Source organism: Callorhinus ursinus, unplaced genomic scaffold (genome assembly GCF_003265705.2).
Source record: "Callorhinus ursinus isolate GAN/ISIS: 27379988/994484 unplaced genomic scaffold, GSC_fseal_2.0 scaffold85, whole genome shotgun sequence".
Classification (NCBI taxonomy): Eukaryota; Metazoa; Chordata; class Mammalia; order Carnivora; family Otariidae; genus Callorhinus; species Callorhinus ursinus.
This window is the reverse complement of record NW_027397147.1, coordinates 3,280,859-3,304,607: the sequence shown is the minus strand read 5'-3', so window position 1 is coordinate 3,304,607 and position 23,749 is coordinate 3,280,859. Positions and strand designations below refer to the sequence as shown.

Here is a 23,749-nt window from a genome sequence, read left to right as displayed (position 1 = left end):
CTCAAATAAATAAATCTTTGAAAAAAGTTGTGAGGCTAGACCTGAGTAAGAATTAAAATAAAGAACTGAGCAAGAATAATGGGTTCCAAATGTGGAAAGGAACAAAAATGTGTTTTAAATGTTGATTCAATTTTCATTAAGAGTTTTTAATTAGTCCAGAAAGAGAATACCAGCAACAAACTATGCTTCCCTATGGGATCACCAGAAAACCAAAAAAAGTCTTTATCCACTATTCTCCATTCCTGCTTCCATTCCAGCCTCCTCTCATCTCTCTTCAGAGCTCTGCAGTTTGTTATTGTCTGGAATATTAACTTGCTTATAAAATCACCTGAAGAAAGCACCGGCATGAGACAGAGGACGAGGGGGGTTGTGAGAGGGTGGGTGAGAGAGAGAGAGGTGTTAGCTGTCAAAAATTAACAGCGCTATTCTTTTGCAAGGAATGTATCATGAGCATGCTTCCAAAACAAGCCAGTGTCAGAGCTGTGTTTTTGAAAAATTACTTTTCTTAATCAAGTTCCCAAAGGCATTCTGAAGAGGGAATATTAACTCCTTCCCTGCCTTTACATTATGTAGGCCACAGGGCATCTTAAAATGTTTCCATCTATTCCTATACCTCACCATAAATTTTTCAGCATTTCACTCCCCTGCTGTTTCAAGGAGATACTCATACAAATTTTTAAAAGACATTTCACATATTCAAACATTCAAATATGCATGCTCCTTACAGTTTTTCAAAGTTCAAGTACAAGGTAAGAATAAAACTTTCAAGAATTTCATTATGTCTCACATTATGTTGGTCCACATTTTCATTAGATGAGTTATGAATCCGCTGCACCAAGAAATAAACACTGACGGGTCTTCATGTAAGAAAGCTGGTCAAGAATTTAATTTATGATACTTTACAAAAACCCCATTTTTATACAAACTGTCTTACCACTGGGTGGAAGCAACATTAGTGTTATTTAACCAGAAATGGCAGTAGTCTTAGAAGGAACAGCTCATTAAGGCAGAATTCATAGAGGGTGCTGCAGCCTAACTAGTCACGCTCAGTCTGAACACTAAGATCAGGACTCCTGACAATCACAAAGACTCTAATAAAATTAAAAATTCAGTTCCTCAGTCACAGCAGCCCCATTTCCTTCAAGTACTTGATAGCCAGAAGTTACTAGACCCGGGCCTGATACAGACTTTACTATAGAAGGACAAAAAATGATGCAGATAGTAAAAACTGCAAGAGAAACTGCAATTCTCAATTACACAGAGTCTCCTGATTTGTAAATGTTGGCAATCGGAAACATAAAGAATAACAAAAACACTGTGTGGAGACCCAAAGGAGACTGAGGAGGCAAGACAACTAGATGCATTTTTGTACCTGGCGCTGGATTTTAGAAATAAGTTAATGGGAGACAGAGGGAAATCTCAATAAAGTCTGCAGTTCCATTAATACCAGTATCAGTTTCTTAGTTTTGACAAAGGTGCCACAGAAATGCAAGATGTCAATCATGGGAAAACGGAGTGAGGTGTATGTGGGAAAACCCTCTACTACCTTTTCAACTTTTCTGTAAGTCATAAATCATTCTGAAACCAGACATTTAGTAAACAGTAACAACTGTGTGTGCCAAACCTGTCCCACAAGTCTCCAGTTTGTAATCTCTAATCATCATGAACCCCAAATCACAAATACCATATAGATATTATACACGGCACAAAAAATAAATAATACATTTTCATAAATCAGAATAAAGTGACCAATCACGGAGCTGCCATCAAAAGAGGGATGGAGTAAAATAGCTGGCAAAACAACATAATACATTTTGAAGCGACTTTCATACACTTAGCCTAACATACTCAGAACTGTGGAAAGTCTAAAATCAAGAAGATTCAAATATATTCATATTTTATGTATGGATGTAAGATGATTTTACATTCGGAAACAATATAAACAGTAGGCATTCAAAGATCATGCTGGAGAAACAAATACCCATGGGCCAGTCAAAACTCTAAGATGGACTATAATTCAAGTAGCCCAAATTTAAGATTCATCATAACATCCTGAGAAATCAGGAAGAGAGAAACAATGGCCATTGGAGCAATCCATTAGAAGATGAGCTCTGTGAGGTCTGGAAACACTGAAAGGCCTCCTTGGCTGAGGAGTTGGATCAAAAAGAAAAATAAACAGGAATGAACATGAAAGAGATGAGAATGCTCTGAAAAGTATAAAGGAGTGAGGGGCAACAGGCTGGTTAGATCATGAGAGGTCAGGTTAAAGAGGGCCTTGAAAGCCAAGCAGGAGTTTGGTCTTGAAGCAGAGCAAAGGGACAACTTAACATCCCTATAGAGGGGAGTGGTGTGCAGAAAGTGGAGCTTGAAGAAGTTGAATTTGGTCATGTTCCTACTAAATTAATTTGGCAATGTTCCCCCCTACATCATTCCACACCCCTGTAACTTTCTTACACGTCCAGATTCAAAGCCACAATGTCACCTTCAATTCCCCCCTCTGATCTCACCAGTTGCAATCCTGTGAACTCTAGACCTCACACATCTTCCATCCATCTCCTACCCCTGCTGCCAAGACCTCAGTTCAAATCATTTTTACCCTCTCTACTCCCCCTCTTCCCTCTCTGGTACTGCCTCTGTTGGTGACGCTAGACATTACTGACAAAGAAACTCTCCTAAAGCACAGCTTATGACTGTGACCTTTGCTGGCTCTCCACTTTTTTTTAAGACTCAAATTGACAGTTTACTTATTTTGATTCCAGTAGAGTCAACACACAGTGTTATAAGAGTTTCAGGTGTATAATACAGTGATTCACCAATTCCGTGTATCACCCAGGCTGGCTCCCCTCTAACGAGCATGAAGCCCTACGATTTCCCCCTACCTCCAGGCCTATATTCTGTCCCTTCCCCCCAAAACTCCCACACTTATTCTCTGAATATTCCCTTTTCTTGTCCACCTGCTTCCTCTGCCCAGAGAGTGCCTTTCTTCTCTTCGCTCCCTCTTTCAGCCAACACTTTCCATGCACAGTGACTGACAGCTTTTAAGAAAGAACAAAAACACAAACAATGTCACTCTTCTGCTTAAACCCTTCAGTGGCTCCTGTCTATAAAACAGAAGTCCAAGTTCCTTAGTACACAGAGCATATAAGGCCTCCTCTGACCTAACCCTCACCTATCTCTTCAGAAAAACCCTTCTACCCTATCCACTTACTGCTGGATATTTAATGCTCTAGGAATATCTACTGCAAATATCACCAAATTATTTCTTGTCTTTGTACCTTCAATCACGCTGATTGATCCCTCTGCCATTTCATCCTTTCTTGGATTGGCTGTTTCATCTTTTACGATTCATAACCTCAAGGAGATTTTCCTTAACCCCCTGTGTCAAATAAGCTACTCATTACTCCTCTGTGCTCCAGGACAACATGGCATTTCTACCTGAAGCAAATCACATACTATGCTGTGTTTAGGTGTGTCCTTCTATTGCCACTCTCTCTGATAAAATATAAGCTAAGACTGTTCTTGTTCACTCTCACATACTTGCACCTAGCAAATGTTCCCTTAACAAATGCTGACCTCAAATAAAAATAGGCATTACTGAGCTCTATATCTCAAACAAATGCCGAGATCATACTTCTGATTCAGCTACACGTAAAAATTCAGAATCTTCAAGCCTAACAAGTTCAGCATCTGAGAGCCCTACACCTTTCATTACCAGGCGGTGAACTCCTGGGGGGGTGAAGAATTCCTGATTCAGAATCTGAGAGGAATGATGTTCCTGTTTCTTTAGCAGCTGGAAGGCTCCTGCTTGATGTGTACTGGGAGCTGTTCAGCCTGGCAAAATGACCATCAGGTTAGCAATCTACTATTCTCAGTAATTAAATATAGAGTGGGTTATCACAGTCTGCCTCCAGGAAGGAGTGGGGAACAAGTGAATACAGAGACCAAGGAATAAAGCAAGGGATGAGGTGAGAGTCCCAGAGATAACCCCAGACAAGAAGACTTTTTTACATGGAAGACTGAAGGGAAGGTACATGTGCTCAAAGACTCAAATCAAGGGAGTACATCAGGAAATGGTGCCCATCCTAGGAGATAGCTGTAAGGTAGATATATTTTAAAAGTGGTAATATAGGAAACCATTAACCCCAAGGGATGACTCCAAGGTGATGTCACTGAAGAAGTCTGTCCCCACCCCTCTGTTCTTTCATGCTCCTTGCTCTCCCCCAATCCTGGAGGTGAATAAAATGCATATCAACAACCTTGCTTTAATGAAAAAAAAAAAAAGGATAAAAATAGCTTTAAACAACGTACCTTTGATTTTTTGTTCAGTGGCCTAAAATAAAAACAAACAAACAAAAAACAATGTAAATATGAAACTGAAAGAAATGGATTGTTAATGATAAAATGTTCATATTTTACTATTATATAAGACATACACACTTTTATTAAATAAGGAATTTGTCATTTAGGTGAACTGCATAGGAAAAGATATGCAAAGAAAGCATGCTTTTCCCACAGATGTGCCCCATTGTCCCTGATACAATGTTTATTAATAAAGTTTGAAATGTTTCTTTAGATACAAAGCAGAGGAGACATCATTGTATGACAGTAAATAATAAAAAAAAAATGGTACTGTACTTTTCTCATTATTTAGTTTTTAAAAGAATTTTCTATAACTGTCACCTTTAACATGTGATGGATCTACTCAGTTTTGCATAAGTTTAAAATGGCTTCAAAAATTCTTATTTCAAATGATAAAAAAAATGAATTAAGTTTTCTGGAAGAAAAGCTGAATATAACCATTTTGCCAAATCAGTAATAAATTTCACTCCTGGAGGTTAGGCTGCTCTTTCAGTTAAACACAGTTAACTTTTAAGTATTTTTGAGTGGGGAAAAAATTTCACACACACCTGTCACTTCTGACACATCTGATAATTCATTAAAATTACTGTGTTCAGAAGCTAAACTGACACCAACCCTGCTTTGCCATGCCTGCCCCGTTGTCCACTGTCTCTGACCTAACAAGGAACAGGGCTGCCTCAAGGTACCTCACTCAAACTTCAAGGGCCCCAAAAAGAAGGAACAGATTACAGACAGAGGCCACAAGCAAAAATCAACTTTTTAGTTAAGACCAATTACATGGGAGTCCGAAAAATAAAAGATACAAGGATAGGCAGGAAAAACTGAATAATTCATAGCCAAATAACCAGGAATTGTTCCTAAATAAAGATAAAGGTTTCCTTAAGTGCTATGGGGCACAATAATTTTGGTTAGTCATATTAAATTACTGTTATTAAAAATAGCATTTTTTGAATTAGATCATTATAGAATTAGACGGTAAAGGACTACATGGCAATTATCCTAATCCTGAAGCCATGCCTAACAATCTTTCCCTGGAGAGCCAGAGAGTCAGTCTAGGCAGTGAGCTCCTTTACCAAGTTTTAGAGCACTACTGTTATGCTAAATAATGGAGGCCCATCTTTCACTTCATATGGATCAAAAACTAAAAAAAAAACCAAAAACCAAAAAAAACAAAAAACTGATGGAAGGACAATGGCAAAAGACCAGTAAACTAGCTGGAACACTTAATTTACTTCTGGAGAAGTTGGTTTTAAAATCTGATGGTAGAAAAAACAGTCTTATTAGAGAGAACTTGGTATACGAATACTTTATGAGAAGTACCACGGCAAACAAAATACATAATTTTCTGAAGCTAAAACATTATAGCACAAAAATTGTTTTACATGCTGAAAATCTTTTTTAAAAACTCTCCTAGTCTCTTCCAGTTTACTTCAAAAGGAAACTAACTTACAATACACAGAAGCCATGATCACATTAACCCCAAGATAAACTGTGTTGCTCTTGCAGGCCTTAACATAAAGGCCAGAAAAACAACTCCAAAACAAGTCCACATTGCTTCAGAACAACAGTCAACCTCATTCAGTATTCTGTCATCTACAGAGAATGGAATCAAGAAAACATCCAAAGGTGTCGGCCTATCAGAATACTGACTCATATACTGAAGGAATGTGAGTAACAGAACCCAAGAGCTCCTAACAGATTAAGAGGAAACAGAACTCAGCAAGTGCCACTTCTTTAAAATAAGTCTTTGTGGGTTGGTCCAGGGACTTAGCATATTACTCAAACTGTTCAAAAGATAATTTTCCAAACGGGATCAGTGATTTTAAGAGTATCTGTCTCAAAAAAAAAAAAAAGAAAGAGAAAAAGAAAAAGAAAAAGAAAAACAAAGAGTATCTGTCTATACTGTTCAAAATGGTAGCCATGCCCACATGTGGCTACTGACCCCTGAGGTAAACTGAGTCCAACCTGCTACGTGTAAAATACCAGATTTTTACTTTTTATACTTAAAAATGGTATAATATCTCATTAATAATATGATACTGATTACATGTTAGAATATTCTGGATATATGTGGTTATATAAAATATGTTAAAACTAACTTCAAATTTCTTTTTTACTTTTACATGACCTTGTCATTTAAACCCTCTGGGTCTCATGGGGCACCTGGGTGGCTCAGTCAGTTAAGCGGCTGCCTTCGGCTCAGGTCATGATCCCAGGGTCCTGGGATTGAGTCCCGCATCAGGCTCCCTGCTGAGCAGGGAGCCTGCTTCTCCCTCTGCCTGCCTCTCTGCCTATTAGTGCTTCTCTCTGTCAAATAAATAAATAAAAAATCTTAAAAAAAAAAAAAAACAACCCTCTGGGTCTCAGTTTCCTAATTCCTCAAGAGGGGGGTTTGGGGGGGCTGTACTGCTTACCTTTCAGGGCTATTATGAGGCTCAAATACAACACAGAAAGACTTTTTACAACATTATTCAAATGTGAGGTATCACTGTAGAATCTCTTGTACAACAGAATTAAAGGATTCTGTCAACTCTAGAAGCAAAATTATTTCCATATTGAATATCTTTTTCTTAGAACAAAAACAAAAACAGGGGCACCTGGCTGGCGCAGTCAGTGGAGCATGCAACTCTTAATCTCGGGGTCATGAGTCTGAGCCCCACGTCGGGCATAGAGCCTACTTAAAAAAAACCCTGAGCTATGATTCCACAAGCAATTACTACAATTGCCTCAGTTCTTATAAGGAAGGTATCAGACAACTGGCAGACACACAGCATGCCACGCTGTTTCTGTCAGGCTCTGCACCACTTGTCCCAACCCCTGACCCCTAAGCTCCCTAAGCATACTTGAGTGGCTAAGAGCTCAGTGTCTGAAGCCAGACTCTGAATTCTGGCTCCACCACTTAACACTTGATGTGACCTTGGTTAAAATTAGTTCACTTCTCTAATGCTCAGTTTCCTCATCTGTAAGACTGGAACAAAAACACCTACCCCAGAGCAGTTGTGAGCCTAGAAGTATCTAAATCATGACGAGTTGGTGGGGGGGGGAGGGCAGGCACATGCTTAAGGACCCTGCCTGGCACGCAGGAAGCATGCAAGAGCTGGTGCCCTGGCTCAGTCCTTTCACCCTGGGAAATGGCCCAACTCAAACACACTCCAGGTTCCCCAGTCCTTTTTTTTTTTTTTTTTAAAGATTTTATTTATTTATTTGAGAACGAAAGAATGAGAGACAGAGAGCACAAGAGGGAAGAGGGTCAGAGGGAGAAGCAGACTCCCCGCTGAGCGGGAAGCCCGATGCAGGACTCAACCCTGGGACTCCAGGACCATGACCTGAGCCCAAGGCAGTCGCCCAACCAACTGAACCACCCAGGCGCCCCCAAGTCTCTTTTTTTTTCTTTTCCTAATCATCTACCGTATCTTCACAGTGCCAGGTATCCGAAACTAACATCAGGAATAAGGAATTGATGGCTAAATTCGCCTATTTTGAATGAGATAATTAGGAGTCAGAAAGCTTTTTAAGACTTAGCAAGCAGCATTCAGCCTAGACCTCAGGTCGGCTGCATACAGAGTTTTTTTTTTTTTTTTTTTAAAAAAGGAACCGAGACCAGTGGAGACCAGTGAGCTGAAATCGGGGGCAGGACTGTAAGCCAACACTTGGCTGCCCTAGAGGGCTGCAGTGCTCCAGGCCTGATGATGTTACCACCCTGGCTCCTTGCACCGCTGAACAGGATCCGTAGCCTCAGACCAACACGGCCTTCGGGAGACATGATGATTGATACTAAAATTTCTGAAGGGGAACAAAAGTTCGAAGTTTTCTATAATGTAAGTCTTGCTTAAACCCAAACTGAGTACATTTAAATCCACAAAGCCTATAACAATCCCCTCAGCTCCTAACACAGTAACAAAAATAGTAATGAACACTGGCTTTAAAAACATTCTCAACACTAAAAGATCCCAGTTTGTATTGTTGCTTCCCTCTGGCCCCTCAACCATTATATGCTTTCTAGGAACAATTACATGCTTAAAGTAAAGGTTATACTAAATTATCCCTCTATAATTAACCTATTTCTCAACCTCCTTTTCCCTTCACTACATTTCTCTCAAGATTCCTTCTAGAATTCTTCTAAAAACAGAACCTGGAGATAAACCCATGGTAACAAGCTCCTGCTACCATTGTTGCCCTTTTTAAGTGCAGAAGCTACATTCCCATATACTGTATCAAGTTATTTCCTAAGTCTTGGAATTACAAGAGATAAGTAAACAGCCCTGACTCTTAGATATGAAATAGAAAGCTTTTCAAAAAACAAAACTAAAAATAAAGCCATCCAGTCACTGATCTCATTGTGAGAGATGTACCGAGGCTGAAATATAATGAAAAGCGTGTCATTTTCACGTACAATTTCTTCAAAGAGGAATTTAGATACTTAAAATTTATATTTAAGTAGACAAAATAAAAAACCATCATAGTAAAAACATTATCATCTACAGAAGCTGTGTTACCTGGCTTTTATTTAAAATAGAAAATAATCTGTGATCTGAATTTGAATTCCTTAAAAATACTACAGTGGCCACTGGGGACCAAGTTTCTGTACACACGGAATAAAGACTTGTTTGTTAAATGCTTTACAGAAATTACCTCGATATATTATTTGTGGCTTTAAAGTTCACCTTTAGGTTGTGAAAAATAAAGCAAAAAGTATAAAGGATAGAAGGGCACCCGGCTGGCTGTCAGTGGAGCACGTGACTCTGAATCTCGGGGTTGTGAGTTTGAGCCCTAGATGCGGGGTAGAGATTACTCAAAAATAAAATCTTAAGGGGCGCCTGGGTGGCTCAGTCGTTAAGCGTCTGCCTTCAGCTCATGTCATGATCCCAGGGTCCTGGGATCGAGCCCCGCATCGCATCGGGCTTCCTGCTCAGCAGGGAGCCTGCTTCTCCCTCTCCCACTCCTCCTGCTGTGTTCCCTCTCTCGCTCTCTCTCTCTGTCAAATAAATAAAAATAAAATCTTAAAAAAAAAAAAGGACAAAGGACAACACCATGGCAACCTAATTTTGGAAAAGTGTCAGCTGGGGGTCTAAGGAGCTTCCCATCCTATTCCTAGTTCTGTTACCCTGACAAAACCATAGTTGGCCACTTTAACTCATTTTAATGCTTGACCTCTATCTTTAAAAAAATTTTTTTTTAATGAATAGATCAGAACAGTTATCTGAAGTCTTTTTCAGAAATAAAAATATATAGGTTTTTAACATGTGCATACATTACATAAAACAGGCAGACTGTTTTACTGTAGTGAATTTATGTTCCAACATTCATATAAATGGGCCTGCCTGTCTTATGTAGATGTCTGCCACCTACCTGCATACACCTGCTGGCTCCTTCTACAGACAAAAAAACAAGCTTGAGGAAACTTGTCTTAAAACTCTTGTGACTCACAATCTTTCATATGGGCTGTAAGTGTGCCAACTTGGGATTCTTTTTTGTTTTGTTTTTTTAATAGCTATTTGGTAACAGCCTATAGAAATACCAGCTGTCCTTGCTTCACCAATGTGTGTTATTCAAATTCTGTTGTAAACTGATTATTTGGAATTTGAAGAACAGTCTTATTTACAGTGGCAGTCTCCCCTACTATGCTTAACATTTATTAGAAATATTAAACTTTTCCTTTATATTGTGTTCAGTGGCCAGGGTGCCTGGGTGGCTCAGTCAATTAAGCATCTGCCTTTGGCTCAGGTCATGGTCTCAGGGTCCTGGGATGGAGTCCCCCATCAGGCTCCCTGCTCAGCGGGGAGTCTGCTTCTCCCTCTGTCCCCCCCACCCACTTGTGCTCTCTCTCTCTCTCTTAAATAAATAAAATCTTAAAAATATATATAGTTTTCGGTGGCTAGATATTACTGTGTCCACAGGATACACAAGCAATACCCTACCAATGCTGAAGATCTGGCAAAGGAAGAAAACACTCCCCATCATCGCTAAGGCTCGGTGATGATTCCAGTAGAATGTGGTTAGGGTGAGAGCCTGGAACGGGGTGAGGCAGGGATGGGGCGGGAAAGAGTGTGAAAAGCTGTCATTTGAGATCTGGTGAGAGGCCAAATGACACAAAAGTCATCATTCACATGTTAAAGACACTGACTTCGTGAGTCAGAGATTTAGTTATGAAAGAATATAAAGATGAACCTTAGCAATTAGAGCCATTCTAATTTGTTACAACCTTAAAAAATTTACTCACATCACACATTTTAAAATTGTAAATTTTAAAGAAATCATTCCAGTGACCTCCTCCCTTTCTCAGAATTTTCTCACTAAATAGGGTAAATCCTAAATAAACATGCTTCATTATATAGTTAGTACCTTAGGTTTCTTCTCTAGCCATTTCACAGACATCCTAACTTACCAGTACATTCGGAATACCTCAGAAGCAGGAATCAACGGGGGCTAATACAACACTCAGATGCTTGCCAAACTACCAATTCTACATAAAGTACATCTAAGCATCTTCTTCAACAAGTCTCCGGAGTTTCTCAGAAGCTCTCTTCACTCAGTAAATGGCCTTCACAGCACAGACCAAGCGTCTCAAAAGCTTCCCCCAAACTTAACTCACAGAGGATACAACGGTTTCCACAACAAATCCTCAGCTAAAGACTGATCACATTGCAAAGACCAACCTGTATCAACAGGCCTCTGACAGGTCTATGGCATTTTTAATGCCAAAACTCTATACTAGAAACTGATTCTAAACCATGACTATGACAATTACAGACGCATCCCTCCCGGTCACTCCTGAGAGCAAGCAAAAGGCCAAATGCTAAGGCCACCTACCACCTCCTCACTCTCCATCGTCCAATGCTCTATGCTCTAAACCCCCCCCACCCCAGTACTGGCTGATCACGCTGTCAACTCAGCACTCCAGAACGGAAATTCTCTCTCCCCCTTTCTATTCCCTAACCTGGTTAACTGCTCCCGAGATATACTCCCATCACTCAGTCTAGAACCGGAGCATCAATCGAAGTCACTCTCCCTTCATATCCTTCCAACAAACTCTGTGGGTTCTTTCCACAGTCCCTCCACCAGCATCTGAGCCTCTAATTTCTACCTCCTCCAATCCAAGCCCACAGTTTGCTCAGGTAAACATTCTCAAGCACAAACTTTGACATCAATCTACTGAAATGCCTTCAGTGTTTTCCCCAACACTTAGCAGCTGAAACCCGGGTAAAAGCCCACAGCTGACACCACCTTCTGCAGGGTCATCCTCTGACACCTCTGCCCTTGGCGTCCCACCCCCACCAATCAAAACCCATACTTCTGTAAGGCCGTGGGCCCTCACCACCGCTGAGTTTACTCTGCTTGGAATCCCTTTCTATTCCACTCCCTGTTCACTTGGCTAATTTCTACCCTAAGAAAATTTTCCCTTCTGTCGGCCCCATTCCAGGCTGAGTGAAGCGGTTCTCTGTGTTTCAACAGCTCCCTACCTACCACAGATTTGGTTGCTGTGTTTTTCCCTATTAAATAATGTGAAGAGAAGTGTGCGGCTGTAACACGGTACCTGGCACAAAAGAGGTATAGGTCAGAAATTAGAACTGTCACTGAATACAGAAGTGGAACAGTAATTTCACGTGACCTTTTAGAACATTTTCAAGGTCCTTGAAACCTTGATACAGCAGGAGATGAGTGCCCAGCTGTCATGAGGATTCATATTAATTTGTAATAAATCTTTATACTTATGAACATAATTTTTTCTTTTTCTACAACTTGTATTGTTTTGGTTCCAGTTTCTGACAACATATGGGTTAGAGATCTTCTGCAGCAAATGATGTCCTAGGGTTATTTTCAAATATCTTACTGTAAACAGCAAATTCCTGAAATCAGCCCAGGTACTAAACAAAAAGTGAAAACGAAACTGACACTTTATTTCCTATTACATGCATTATGTGTATTACATTATCTCATTTTACTAAACTCTCATCTTACAAAACATAAGGAGACTAAGGCTCAGAGAGGCTAAACAAAGCTGAAGGACACACCGCGCAGCACGCCAAGTGGGAGAGCCAGATTTCAATGCAGCTACAAATTCCATGCTCTTCTCACGTACAGAGAGATGCATATATCATGAAAACCTAGGAACAGCTAATTGAAAGATAAAGACCTATAAAAAGCACTTACCTTTGAAAAAAAACTATTGGCAAGATTAAATAACTATGCATTAAATTGTACACACTTGGCAAGTTACTACATATGTATAATCAAAAACATTAAATATTAAAATGAATCTCCACTGAAATTAAAACATTCGATCAAATGCTTTAAAAAATCCAATAAGAGTAGTTTTCCTTTTAAATCTATTCAGACCGTTTAATATAGATAGTTGATACATATATACTACCTTCTTTTGAGCAGCTTCCTTCTTTTTCTTGTCGTCTTTTTTCTTTTTCTTTTCTTCCATCAACTGTTCTTCTTCTTGCACTAAATCCCTGAACCACACAGTTGCAATTAACTTTCCCAAAATGTATTAAGAGATAAAAATAATGTTGCATACAGATTCATTTTCACTCTTATTAGAAGACATGGAAATTACTCTTTTTATTATCATTCATTGAAATAAACCCCAGCTTGCAACCTCCATCTAACTCTGGAGCTACTATTTAGTACTCTGTTTTAGTAAGTCACAAGTAGCAGAGCTTTGATCTTCATGTCAAAGAAGACAACCTAAAATTAGCAAATTTTACTCTGGGAAACAAGCTACTCCCTCTGATTCTAGAACGTAAACACCATGTGAACCAGAGTTACCTTGCTTCTGGCCCCAATTATCAATTAGTAGCTAGTAGCAATGCCTCAGACCTCCCCACAATCCCCTCCCTGCCCAGGTACGTGGGGGTATCGTTGGCTTTCCTTGCTCTAAAAAGCTTTATTAACTATTTTTTAAACATAAGTTATTCATAAAAAAATCATGTAGTTCAGCTTTACAATAATTTCATATCCCATAAACATTCCAAACTATTCTGGGAATCAATAATACACTCATTATAGAAGTTTGTTTCAATTCTTAAAATCACAAATGCTGAAAGCTGTCAACAGAACCCCTGGTTCAGGATTTCAAAATGATAGAGAGACTGGGTAAATGGGTCCACTTCTTCCTTTCCACTCCACCTTATTGAAATGATAGGAAACAAGGTAATGTATCTCTTCTGAGCTGAGGCATACAGACAAAAGCAAAGAAAGCTACAGCGCAAGAATAAACAGGAGACAAGTCCTGTATGGATGCATGTGCCATCCTCCCGTGGAGTTCTAAAGAGGTTCCAACAGAGCTAGGAGAGCAGAAACAGGTGTGGAGCAAAAAGACTGCCCAAGGATAGAAAGGCCAAAACTACTCAACCCCTCCTACCCACCTCCCACCCCTTGACGACATGGCCATGCACAGCAGCTACACTTGATCCAGCCTAAAACTGAAGAAACACTCTCTAAAGAAACAAAACCTAGGCAGGAGGCAGGCAGGGCTCCTGCAAGGGGTATGGTGCCCCAGATCAAAGTCTTCTTTATTGGAAACGACCACCACTCTCCTCCATCACACCCTACAGTGAAGCCTGCCAATCCCTACACTTCTCAGACACAGAGCTCAGTACCAGCCATTCTGGTCAAGGCAGGCGCCACTAAGGAATGTGGAAAATTGGAGGAAAAGTTAAGAGGAGACTTACTCCAGTTACCTACATTAGTAACCCTAGATTCTAGAACCTAAACCTTCATCCATAATATCAAGAGACAACCAAAAATCAGATACTTGAAGAAAATCAACAAAGAGAAAATACCTAACTCTGCCCTGAGGAAGGGAGGAAGCTTCCCAGAGGGAACATTATCAATAACAGACAGACAAGGCAAGGTTCAAGGAACATGAACTAGACATTTGGGGAACTGCAAATAATTTATCAAGGCTGAAATGCAGATGGCAATGGGGATGCAGAAGAGAAAATGAGAAAGACAAGCAAATACAGAGGAAACTGCAAGGGCTGCCACAAGGGGAACACACTCAACTTAAGCTGGCTTGTTGACGGAGGAACTGAAGAGAAGCCACAGGTAGGCAGGCAGCGAAAAAAGAGTGACATCTTGGATGACTGCTGGTGATCCAGCAAGGCTGAGTATGTGACTGCTAAAAGCAGTCAGAAGTTGAAAAGAGAGAACTGTTGCTATATTCCCTTGTCATTTTGTTCCCAGTAGAACTGCCATGTGGCTAACGGAGTAGCAAAACAGACTCACGCCAACCACAACCATGACTCATTCTCGCCTCTTCTGTGTGAAGGAGGCAAGGAGAGTGAGCAAGTGAGCTCACACTGTAATCCTGGGTAAGCCAGGGACCGACCTAGCCACAGCATATGATTACAAGTAAAATCATTAAACAAATGAACTTACATCACTGTCATGTCATCCATCAAAAGCAGATTACTAGCTCTAATTACTTAACCTTCTACAGCCTCAGTGTCCTCCTTAAAATTGGAGATTAATTTCTGTACTTCTACTTCATAACATTTTTGTAAGGATTAAATGGAGAGCACTTTCTTAACACAGTGTCTCTAGTGAGCACTCAAATGCCTAGTTATGAACTCCACTCACCAGTTCTCAGCGGCACCCAGGACTGTCTTTACTTCTGTCAAGATTTTATGGGCACTTATGATGCAAAAACATCAGAAATCTTCAGCATTTGTTCTCTGTGTCCTCCTGTGAATTAGACACAGGTCCTTGTCCAATCTTGTTTTCTGTCACTATAATTCTAGCCTATGGCTGCTCCCTTACGATTTACCTGGAATTTTTTCTCTCTTCTCAAATTTCATTTTGAAGGCTTTTTGATGAGGTTAGCAAGTGTTTTCCTGGCCCAAAATGGTGGCTTTAGTAGTTAAGAGATGTAGCACGTTAGCTCTCAAGGAACTATTACAGTATCAGCTGATACTGTAAGCACAGGGGAGAGTTCTGTTCTTCAGCACTGTCACTACAGCCAACTGACCACACCTGATCCACATCTCCTCCTTCAGGAAGTCCAGGGGAAATACATATAAATATAAATATACCACCTGTGCCCAAACACCTGTGCTCAAACACTTCGGCTTTCAGATTTAAATGCTAGTAGATTTACTTAAGACATCTGACTCCCTCATTTACATATCTATCAAAAGGAGCAAGGGTTGGATCTGATAGGTCAAAGTGGTCATCATATTTGACATATGCTCCACAAAGACAACATTCCAGTCAGCAATCATTCACTCCTTGAAGGTTAGTGGCAGGGTACCCCAAATCTGCAAGTCCTAGACCTAGGAATGAGAACAAGCCTCAGAGTGATTAAAATGTCAGTGACTAAGGGTGTATGGGTGGCTCAGTCAGTTAAGCGCTGGACTCTTGAGTTCAGCTCAGGTCATGATCTCAGGGTTGTGAAATCAAGCCCTGCACCGGGTTCTGTGCTGACCGTAGAGTGTGCTTAAGATTCTCTCTGCCCCTCCCCGCCCCCGTCCCTCTCTCTCCCTCTATAAATAAATAATTTAAGTAAATGTGAGTAACTATGTTGGGCACTTTATGTATATTTTCCCATTTCATTATTATTTTTAAAAAAATGATAGATGTTACCCTTTTATTGGATGAAGAGACTGAAGCGCAGCAAAGTGAAATGAATTGTCCAAGGTCATATAGCTAGTACAGGGTAGAGACAAGATTCAAATCAAGGCTCTCAATGTCCTGGTCTTTCCTTTACAGTATGAAACCTCCCACAGTAAAGTACTAGCTCCTTTTAGGAGCCACAGAGAATAAATCCTTTTGCCTTAGACAGATTAACTGCCAGATCTTCTTACTTACAATATATCTTTTCCCCAGGCTGTGTGCCTCCCCAATCCTTTCCTTATTTCCTTCCACCTTGTACAAGAACACTTATAACAGAATGTACTGCAGGAAAGACAAAGTATTACAGTTCCCAGAACCATGTGATCAGGAGCAAGAACAGGGGAAAAAAAAAAATCAAAGACAAAGACTGAACAGCCACTGGTCTCAAGAGGGGACAAGGCACTGGTGATCTTTAAGAGAACAACTGCAGGGGTACCTGGGTGGCTCAGTCATTAAGCGTCTGCCTTCAGCTCAGGTCATGATCCCAGGGTCCTGGGATCGAGCCCCACGTTGGGCTTCCTGCTCTGCGGGAAGCCTGCTTCTCCCTCTCTCGCTCCCCCTGCTTGTGTTTCTGCTCTTGCTGTCTCTATCAGATAAATAAAATATTAAAAAAAAAACACAACTGCAGCATTTATTTTGTGAATGTCTGTGAGAGGGCGATGTGGGAGAAACAACTAGATGCAACTAGTGAATGGCTGTAAGGTCCCACATCTGAGGAGTTCAATAACTTAAAGAGAGGGAAATAGGAAGGTAGCTAGAATGGTACCAGAAACGAGCAAAAAAAAATGTCCTTGAGGAAAAACTCATGGAAATGCCAAGTGCATGACAGAGTACATAGTATGCTATCATCTGTGTAAAAAGCAAGAGAGAGCATATGCACTCCCCTTTTTCTGTATGTGTACAAAATGACTGTGAAAGAACACCTAAGAAACAAATAGCGACTGTGGGGAGGAGGGAGGAACTGGGCAGGTGGGGGATGGGAGGAAGTCTCTCACTGTACAAACCTGTTCATATATTTTAATTTCTGATTCATCTGTGAATGACAGCATTAAAAAAATTAAATATTAGGGTGGCTCAGTAGGTTAAGCGTCTGCCTTCAGCTCAGGTCATGATCTCAGGGTCCTGGGATTGAGCCCCGCATCGGGCTCCCTGCTGGGTGGGTAGTCTGCTTCTCCCTCTCCCTCTCCTCCCCCCACCCCCGACTTGTGCTCTCTCTCTCTCTCTCTCTCAAATTAGTAAAATCTTTTAAAAACTTAATTATTAAAAAATATCCAACCATTATCAAAAACTAATGATGTAATATATGGTGATTAACATAACAATAAAAAAATAAAAAAAAACCATTGGAATTTCCAAAAAAAAAATATCCAACCATTAATATTAAATAAGTGAATTTTAATATTTAAAAAGTAAAAGACTGTTCTCGCTCGGTTTCTGGTTTGCTGGGAGATTCGGTCACGGGTGCATGCTATACTTTGTTAGATTTCTTTCTTGTATCTATTGAAATGGTTATATGATTTCCATCTTTTGATGGCTAGTATGATTAATTGTATTGATCGATTTTCTAGTAGTGAACCAAGCTTGCATTTGTTAGTATAAACCAAATTCTAAATACTATTTTTGGGGCACCTGGGTGGCTCAGTCTGTTAAGCGACTGCCTTCAGCTCAGGTCATGATCCCAGGGTCCTGGGATCGAGTCCCACATCGGGCTCCCTGCTCAGCAAGGAGTCCGCTTCTCCTTCTGCCACTGCCCCCCCCCTTGTGCGCTCTCTCTCTCTCTCTCTCTCTGTCAAATAAATAAATAAAATCTTTAAATAAATACTATTTTTTTAAAAACACACTGCTAGTTTTTCTTTTCGATAAATGCAAATTAAAAGATGAAACTCTAATGTTATACCTTTCTTCTTTTTTTTTTGTTTTAGTAATTTTATTGATAAAATGTTCAAGAGTAATAATATCCAGTGCTGGCAAGAATGAGAGTTAAGAGGTTCTCTTACATTGCCAGTGGAAAACTACTACAATCTTCTGGGAAGTAATGTGGTAAGAATTTTAACAACTGAAGTTATATACATTCTAGCCAGCCACCCCATTCTGCAGAACGTATCTGATGGTAATAAACCCCTAGAATGCAAGGCCATGTGCACATCAAAGTTCACTGCAAGGTTCACAAAGGCTGAAAAGCAGAAAAACAGAATGTCCCTCAATAAAGAAATGGCTTTTCTATGGTATAGCATAGCATGTTGTACTGAAAAGGAGTTGATCTGTTTATTAAATCAAAGGAAATTTTTTAAAATTTTTTTAAAGATTTTATTATTTTTTTAAGTTACCACTACACTCAGCGTGGGGCTCAAACCCAAAACCCAAGATCAAGAGTCACATGCTCCACCAACTGGGTCAGCCAGGTGCCCCAGGAATGTTCCATTTTTAAAATAAGATAAGCAAGTTGCAGAAATGTGAACATGTTATCCCGTACTTTATTCAAGCTGTCTGTATGTGTATGTGAACAACTTTATACAAATTTAGAGAAAGACACGAGGAAACACCCTCCTGAACTAGGAATATCAGAGTAACCTCACAACTGGACCAAGTATTTAAAGAAATTATTACGTTTTTTAAAAAGTGCATCTCAGCTCTGGCTGGCTCAGTCAGAAGAGCATCTGACTCTTGATCTCAGGGTAGGGAGTTCGAGTCCCACGTTGGGTGTAGGGATTATTTAATAAATAAACTTAAAAATATATATATATCGGGGCACCTGGGTGGCTCAGTCGTTAAGCGTCTGCCTTCGGCTCAGGTCATGGCCCCAGGGTCCTGGGATCGAGCCCGGCGTCAGGCTCCCTGCTCAGCGGGAGGCCTGCTTCTCCCTCTCTTACTCCCTCTGCTTGTGTTCCCTCTCTCGCTGTGTCTCTCTCTGTCAAATAAATAAATAAAATCTTTTATATATATATATGTATCTCAATTTGAAATGTTGTGTTACGTGTACATTTTTGTAAATTAGTACCAAAGTAATGTTTAAAACACCATAATGTCCAGAATTTCCTTTCACTATCCAGGCCCCACCCCACTGCTCAAAAAAAAACAGAAAAGAGAAAAATGCAAACTGGGTAATGGCTGCATGTATCTTCCTGATTCTGTTCTCTTCTAATCTGTGTATGTTTGAAATTTTCCATAATAAAAGAAAAAATTACAAGCCTCCACACAAATGATCAAAGGCAACAAGAAGGGAGATTAGAGACAAAGGAAGAAGCAGAAGAGTGTCAGAACCAAGAGTCCCGGGAGCAGGAAGAGGTGGGTAAGGCGAGTGCCCGTGATGGCAGCAGGGCACAGTTGGGGTCTAGAACGTCCTTCCTTGTCCTGCTTTTCCTGATGCTTGATGGGTCAGTTTTTTCTACATCGCCAACATGACTACCATCGTAAGTGATCACTTCCAAAGGGTACTCTTAGAAACTGCTGTTGAAGTATGGACTAATAAAGCCCACTGGTGAAGAATTTGGAAGTATCTCATATCAGATTTTCAAATGTCACTACGTTATGACCCATCAATTCCAATCAAAACCCATAAAAAAAGAAATTGTAAAGAAACAGATACTGCAAAATAGCCTAACAGCCAGTCAGTAGAGAAAAGTTAACAAACCATAATGTACTCATACCATGGAATCCTACACAGTAGTTTAAGAAATGGAAGGGGTGGGGGGCACCTGGGGGACTCAGGTCATTAAGTGTCTGCCTTCGGCTCAGGTCATGGTCCCAGGGTCCTGGGATCGAGCCCCGCATCGGGCTTCCTGCTCCGCGGGAAGCCTGCTTCTCCCTCTCCCACTCCCCGTTTGTGTTCCCTCTCTCACTGTCTCTCTCTCTCTCTGTCAAATAAGTAAAATCTTAAAAAAGAGAGAGAGAGAGAAAGAAATGGAAGGAGGTTTGTAGATTTCCATGGTGTGCAAAAGAGTTAACACAGCAGGTCTGAGACTGTGATCCTTAGAAAGGCTGGCCATTGGCTGGTGTCAAGGAAGCTGGATTTCAGAGAGGTTCCCACCATTCCCTAACTGATAAGAGTAAACTGTACAAGCAATACAGTTTATGCTGAAAACCTTTCCTTTTGGGAATCTGGAATTTTGGTACGTGTTAGACAGAGGATGCATACGTGACTGGCCCCTATCAGAAACCTTGGGCACTGAATTTCTAATGAGCTTTCCTGGTAGACATTTCACACATGTTGTCATAATTCAATGCTAGACAAATTAAGCATGTCCTGTGTGACATGACAAGGAGAGAACTCTTGGCAACTTGCACCTAGTTTCCTCTGGAATTTGTCCAATGTGCCTTTTCCCTTTGCTGATACTTTTGATGTAATAAATCATGGCCATGAGTGTAATTGTGTGCTGAATCCCAGGGAATCATCAAACCTGAGGGTGGTCTTGGGGACCACCTGACAAATAATGGCTTTACAGATAAATATCTCTAGGACACACTGCTGAGTCAAAAGAAGGTCAATATTCAGATCAGCTTATCATTTGTTAGAAAAACAAGAGGAAAATCCCATTAAAAAGTACACATTTTCCACAGTACAGCAGGGAAGCAGACCCTCAAGGTACCTGGATGAGCTGACTCTGAATCCAAAATTATTTCGTGATAACCTATGCAATGTTTAGTCAATAAACCAATAAAACTGTACTTAGGAATTCCTATAAGCCAAGCAGTCTCTGTGGACTGGGAGAACCTAAGCAGAAAACATGATTTTAAACAATAATTTTGTAGAAACAACTGGACACACCTGAAAGAAGGAAACAAGCAGTCTTTTGATAGAGGCTGTAAGCAAGTTTAGGAAAATAAGACATGCACATGAGCTGTTACAGCTATGGAAGGCTTCAAGGAGCAGTTAAGAAGTTGATCCTGAAGGATCTTGAAGAAGACTCTTCTAGAGACAGAGAGGTGGGCCTTTTCAGGCCAGGGAGCACAGAAGGGCACAGACACCAGCAAAGCAGGGAGACTTGTCAGCATGGTGATTTCAGGGAGCAGGACGGACAGGGAAAGAAAAAGGAAGGAAAAGCTGGGTAAAAGTAGGACATAAATTGCTAAACAGGGTGAGAAGGCCGCTGTAATTATTCGAGTAAATGTGCAATGCCGAGCCACAATGGCGGACTGAACTGGAAATGAAAAGCAAAGAATAACACCAGGGTAATCATGAGAAGTTGGAATGGTTGACAGTATTAAGAACGACAGGAGAGCTAGGTTAATGACAACTCCAGATTTTAGAAAGCAAACATTTAGAAATGGAGGCTCTGCTGTTAAAACTGATCATACGGTAATGGGACGAGAGGTTAGATCTTGTTTTATGAAACAGAAGACCCGGGGCAGCGTTCCAGAGGGCCCAACTAGCCTATCAGTCAGCAACTTGCCATAAGGCTGCTCGTCACCAAGCAGAAGCCAGCTCTAGGTGACAAGCTGGTTATGAAAATACCTTTCACATCTTCTGCCAAAAATGCTCTTCTCCCACTTTTCCCCTTACACTCTATTCTATTTTCTCCCAGCCTTCCTGCTTCCTCTTTTCTAGCTGCTTGCCAACCCTCCCTTCCCTTTTTGTCCTTCTTGCCCTCCTACACGTAAGCTAATCACCAAAGCCAGTCTAGCACCCCACAGTACAAAGCCACCAGGAACCGTCAAAACTATGATCTCGCCACATGGTAGAGATGGAAACCCAGCTGCAGCAAAAATAGGCAAGAATGAAATCAGAGGTTTGCAGTTTTCAAAACCCTTGGCAGTGATATGAAGAAAACAGAATAAAAATGAAGTTTTACAAATAAAGATGACTAATACTTATTTGTAGGTAGAAAAGGGGTCAGGGAATAAAAGTACTGGAGAAGTGGCGGCAGAGAGGGTGGCACAAGAGAGGCTCGTTTCCAGTCACAGCTAGTTTAAGCTCCACAAATGCTGAAGGAGTTCAATAAAAGTGACGCGTCCATAAAATGGAATACCGTGCAACTATATAACAGAGAAGACCTCCATGTTCTGGCAGGAAAGGATCTGGAAGGCGTGCAGTTAACTGGAAGAAAGCTAAGGTGCAGTACACTGTGTTTTGTGTTAAGAGGAAGGAAGAGATAAAAATATATATCCCCATGTGTTCGTATTTGTATGAAGAAATTCTGGAAACACACACATAAGTAATAATACCTATTCATGGCAGGAATATGGGGAGCAAAAAGGACCAGAGAAAGGATGGCAACAATACTGTGTATTTCTAGATACTATGTGATTTTGAACCATAAAGCACAGACTGAAAGCTTAGCTTTGGAGGCATGGGTGGTAGTGAAGAGTCAGCAAACCTTCCCTTTAAGAAAAAAGGGGAAAATAGGAAAATAGGACAGAGACAGCAATGTCTTATCTGATGATACAGTATGGATCTCTTCAAAAAGTGCGAGGTTGGGCATAAAGGGGGCTTCCACCGGCCCCATAATCTGAGCAACAAAATAAGGCAAATAAAGGATTACAACCCACTGAATAGAAGAAAGTAAGAATCCATGAGTCCTTACTGATATTAACAAATGGATGGGTCGATGAACGAACAGGATAAAGGGAAAGATCCTGAGGCAGAACATCAACTAATATAGAAAGAATGACAACCCTGGAAAGTCACTATTTGGCGAGCCACTGACTCAGGCAAGAATCCTGATGAAAAACAAGGTATTTTACACAGTCTCAAAGTTCTCCCAACAATAATTATTAACTACAAAAGCACAAATCTGAACTTTATGGTTACAAACCTGACATATAGCACCTTAAGCAAGTAATTGCAGTTACCATCACTGGTAATGAGATAAATGAACACCACACACCTCCTGACAGGACGCACTAGCTAACACACAACATCAGTTCTGGACTACTCCTGCCACAAATGCATAACCCGAACCTGATCAAGAGGAAACATCACACAAATATGGACTGAGAGACATCCTATGGAATAACTAGCCTGGACTCTTCAAAAAGTATCAAGGTCTTCAAAAACAAAGAAACTTCCATGCAGGTGACTAAATGAACATGAAAACTAAATGCAACCTGTATTCCTGGGTTGAATCTCTGAGAAAAAAACAATTTTTTGATTTGCTCTAAAAGGCATTATTGAAACAACTAGCAAAATTTGAGTAAGGTCTACAGCTTTGCTATTAAGACTGAACCAATATTACTTTCCCCATTTTGATAGTGGTACTGTAGTTACTAAGAAAATGTCTTTGGGGTGCCTGGGTGGCTCAATCGCTTAAGCATCTGACTTCAGGCCAGGTCTTGATCTCAGGGTTGTGAGTTCAAGCCCTGTGTTGGCAACCTACTTAATAAAAAGTCTTTGATTTTAGGAAGTGACTATTTAAAAGTTTTTAGGGCCACAGGAACATCATGCCTTCATGTCACTCTAAAAGGGTTCAGGAAAAAACAGTATGTATGTAACAAGAGAGAATGATAAGGCAAATGAGGTTAAATGTTAGCATTTGAGGAATACAGGTGAAGGCTATTCAGGAATTCTTTGCTCTATTCTTGCAAAATTTCTCTAAATCTGAAATTATTTTAAAATAATAAGCTTAGGGGGAGCCTGGGTGGCTCAGTCATTAAGTGTCTGCCTTCGGCTCAGGTCATGATCCCGGGGTCCTGGGATCAAGCCCCGCATCGGGCTCCCTGCTCAGCGGGAAGTCTGCTTCTCTCTCTCCCACTCCCCCGCTTGTGTTCCCCTCTCTTACTGTGTCTCTCTCTGTCAAATAAATAAATAAAATCTTTAAAAATAAATAAATAA

At 40.5% G+C, this 23,749-nt stretch overlaps 1 protein-coding gene across 8 annotated transcripts in view; it reads right to left on the bottom strand.

Annotated features, from left to right (window-relative positions):
* TNRC6A (trinucleotide repeat containing adaptor 6A) overlaps positions 1 to 19,732 on the bottom strand; it is an 84,678-nt gene extending 64,946 nt beyond the window's left edge. For 2 of the 8 annotated variants that reach the window (XM_073887976.1, XM_073887974.1), the window contains exons 1-2: positions 12,731 to 15,802; positions 4,309 to 4,330 (exon numbers count right to left, since the gene is read on the bottom strand). In XM_073887976.1, coding sequence (XP_073744077.1) covers positions 4,309 to 4,330; positions 12,731 to 12,790 — 82 coding nt within the window. In that variant the 5' untranslated portion in view covers positions 12,791 to 15,802. Of the gene's footprint in view, positions 1 to 4,308; positions 4,331 to 12,730; positions 15,804 to 18,733 lie in introns of those variants that run through there. The other 6 variants (XM_025855480.2, XM_073887973.1, XM_073887972.1 and 3 more) reach the window with 5 other exon arrangements.
* Between the last annotated feature and the right edge of the window lie 4,017 nt (positions 19,733 to 23,749).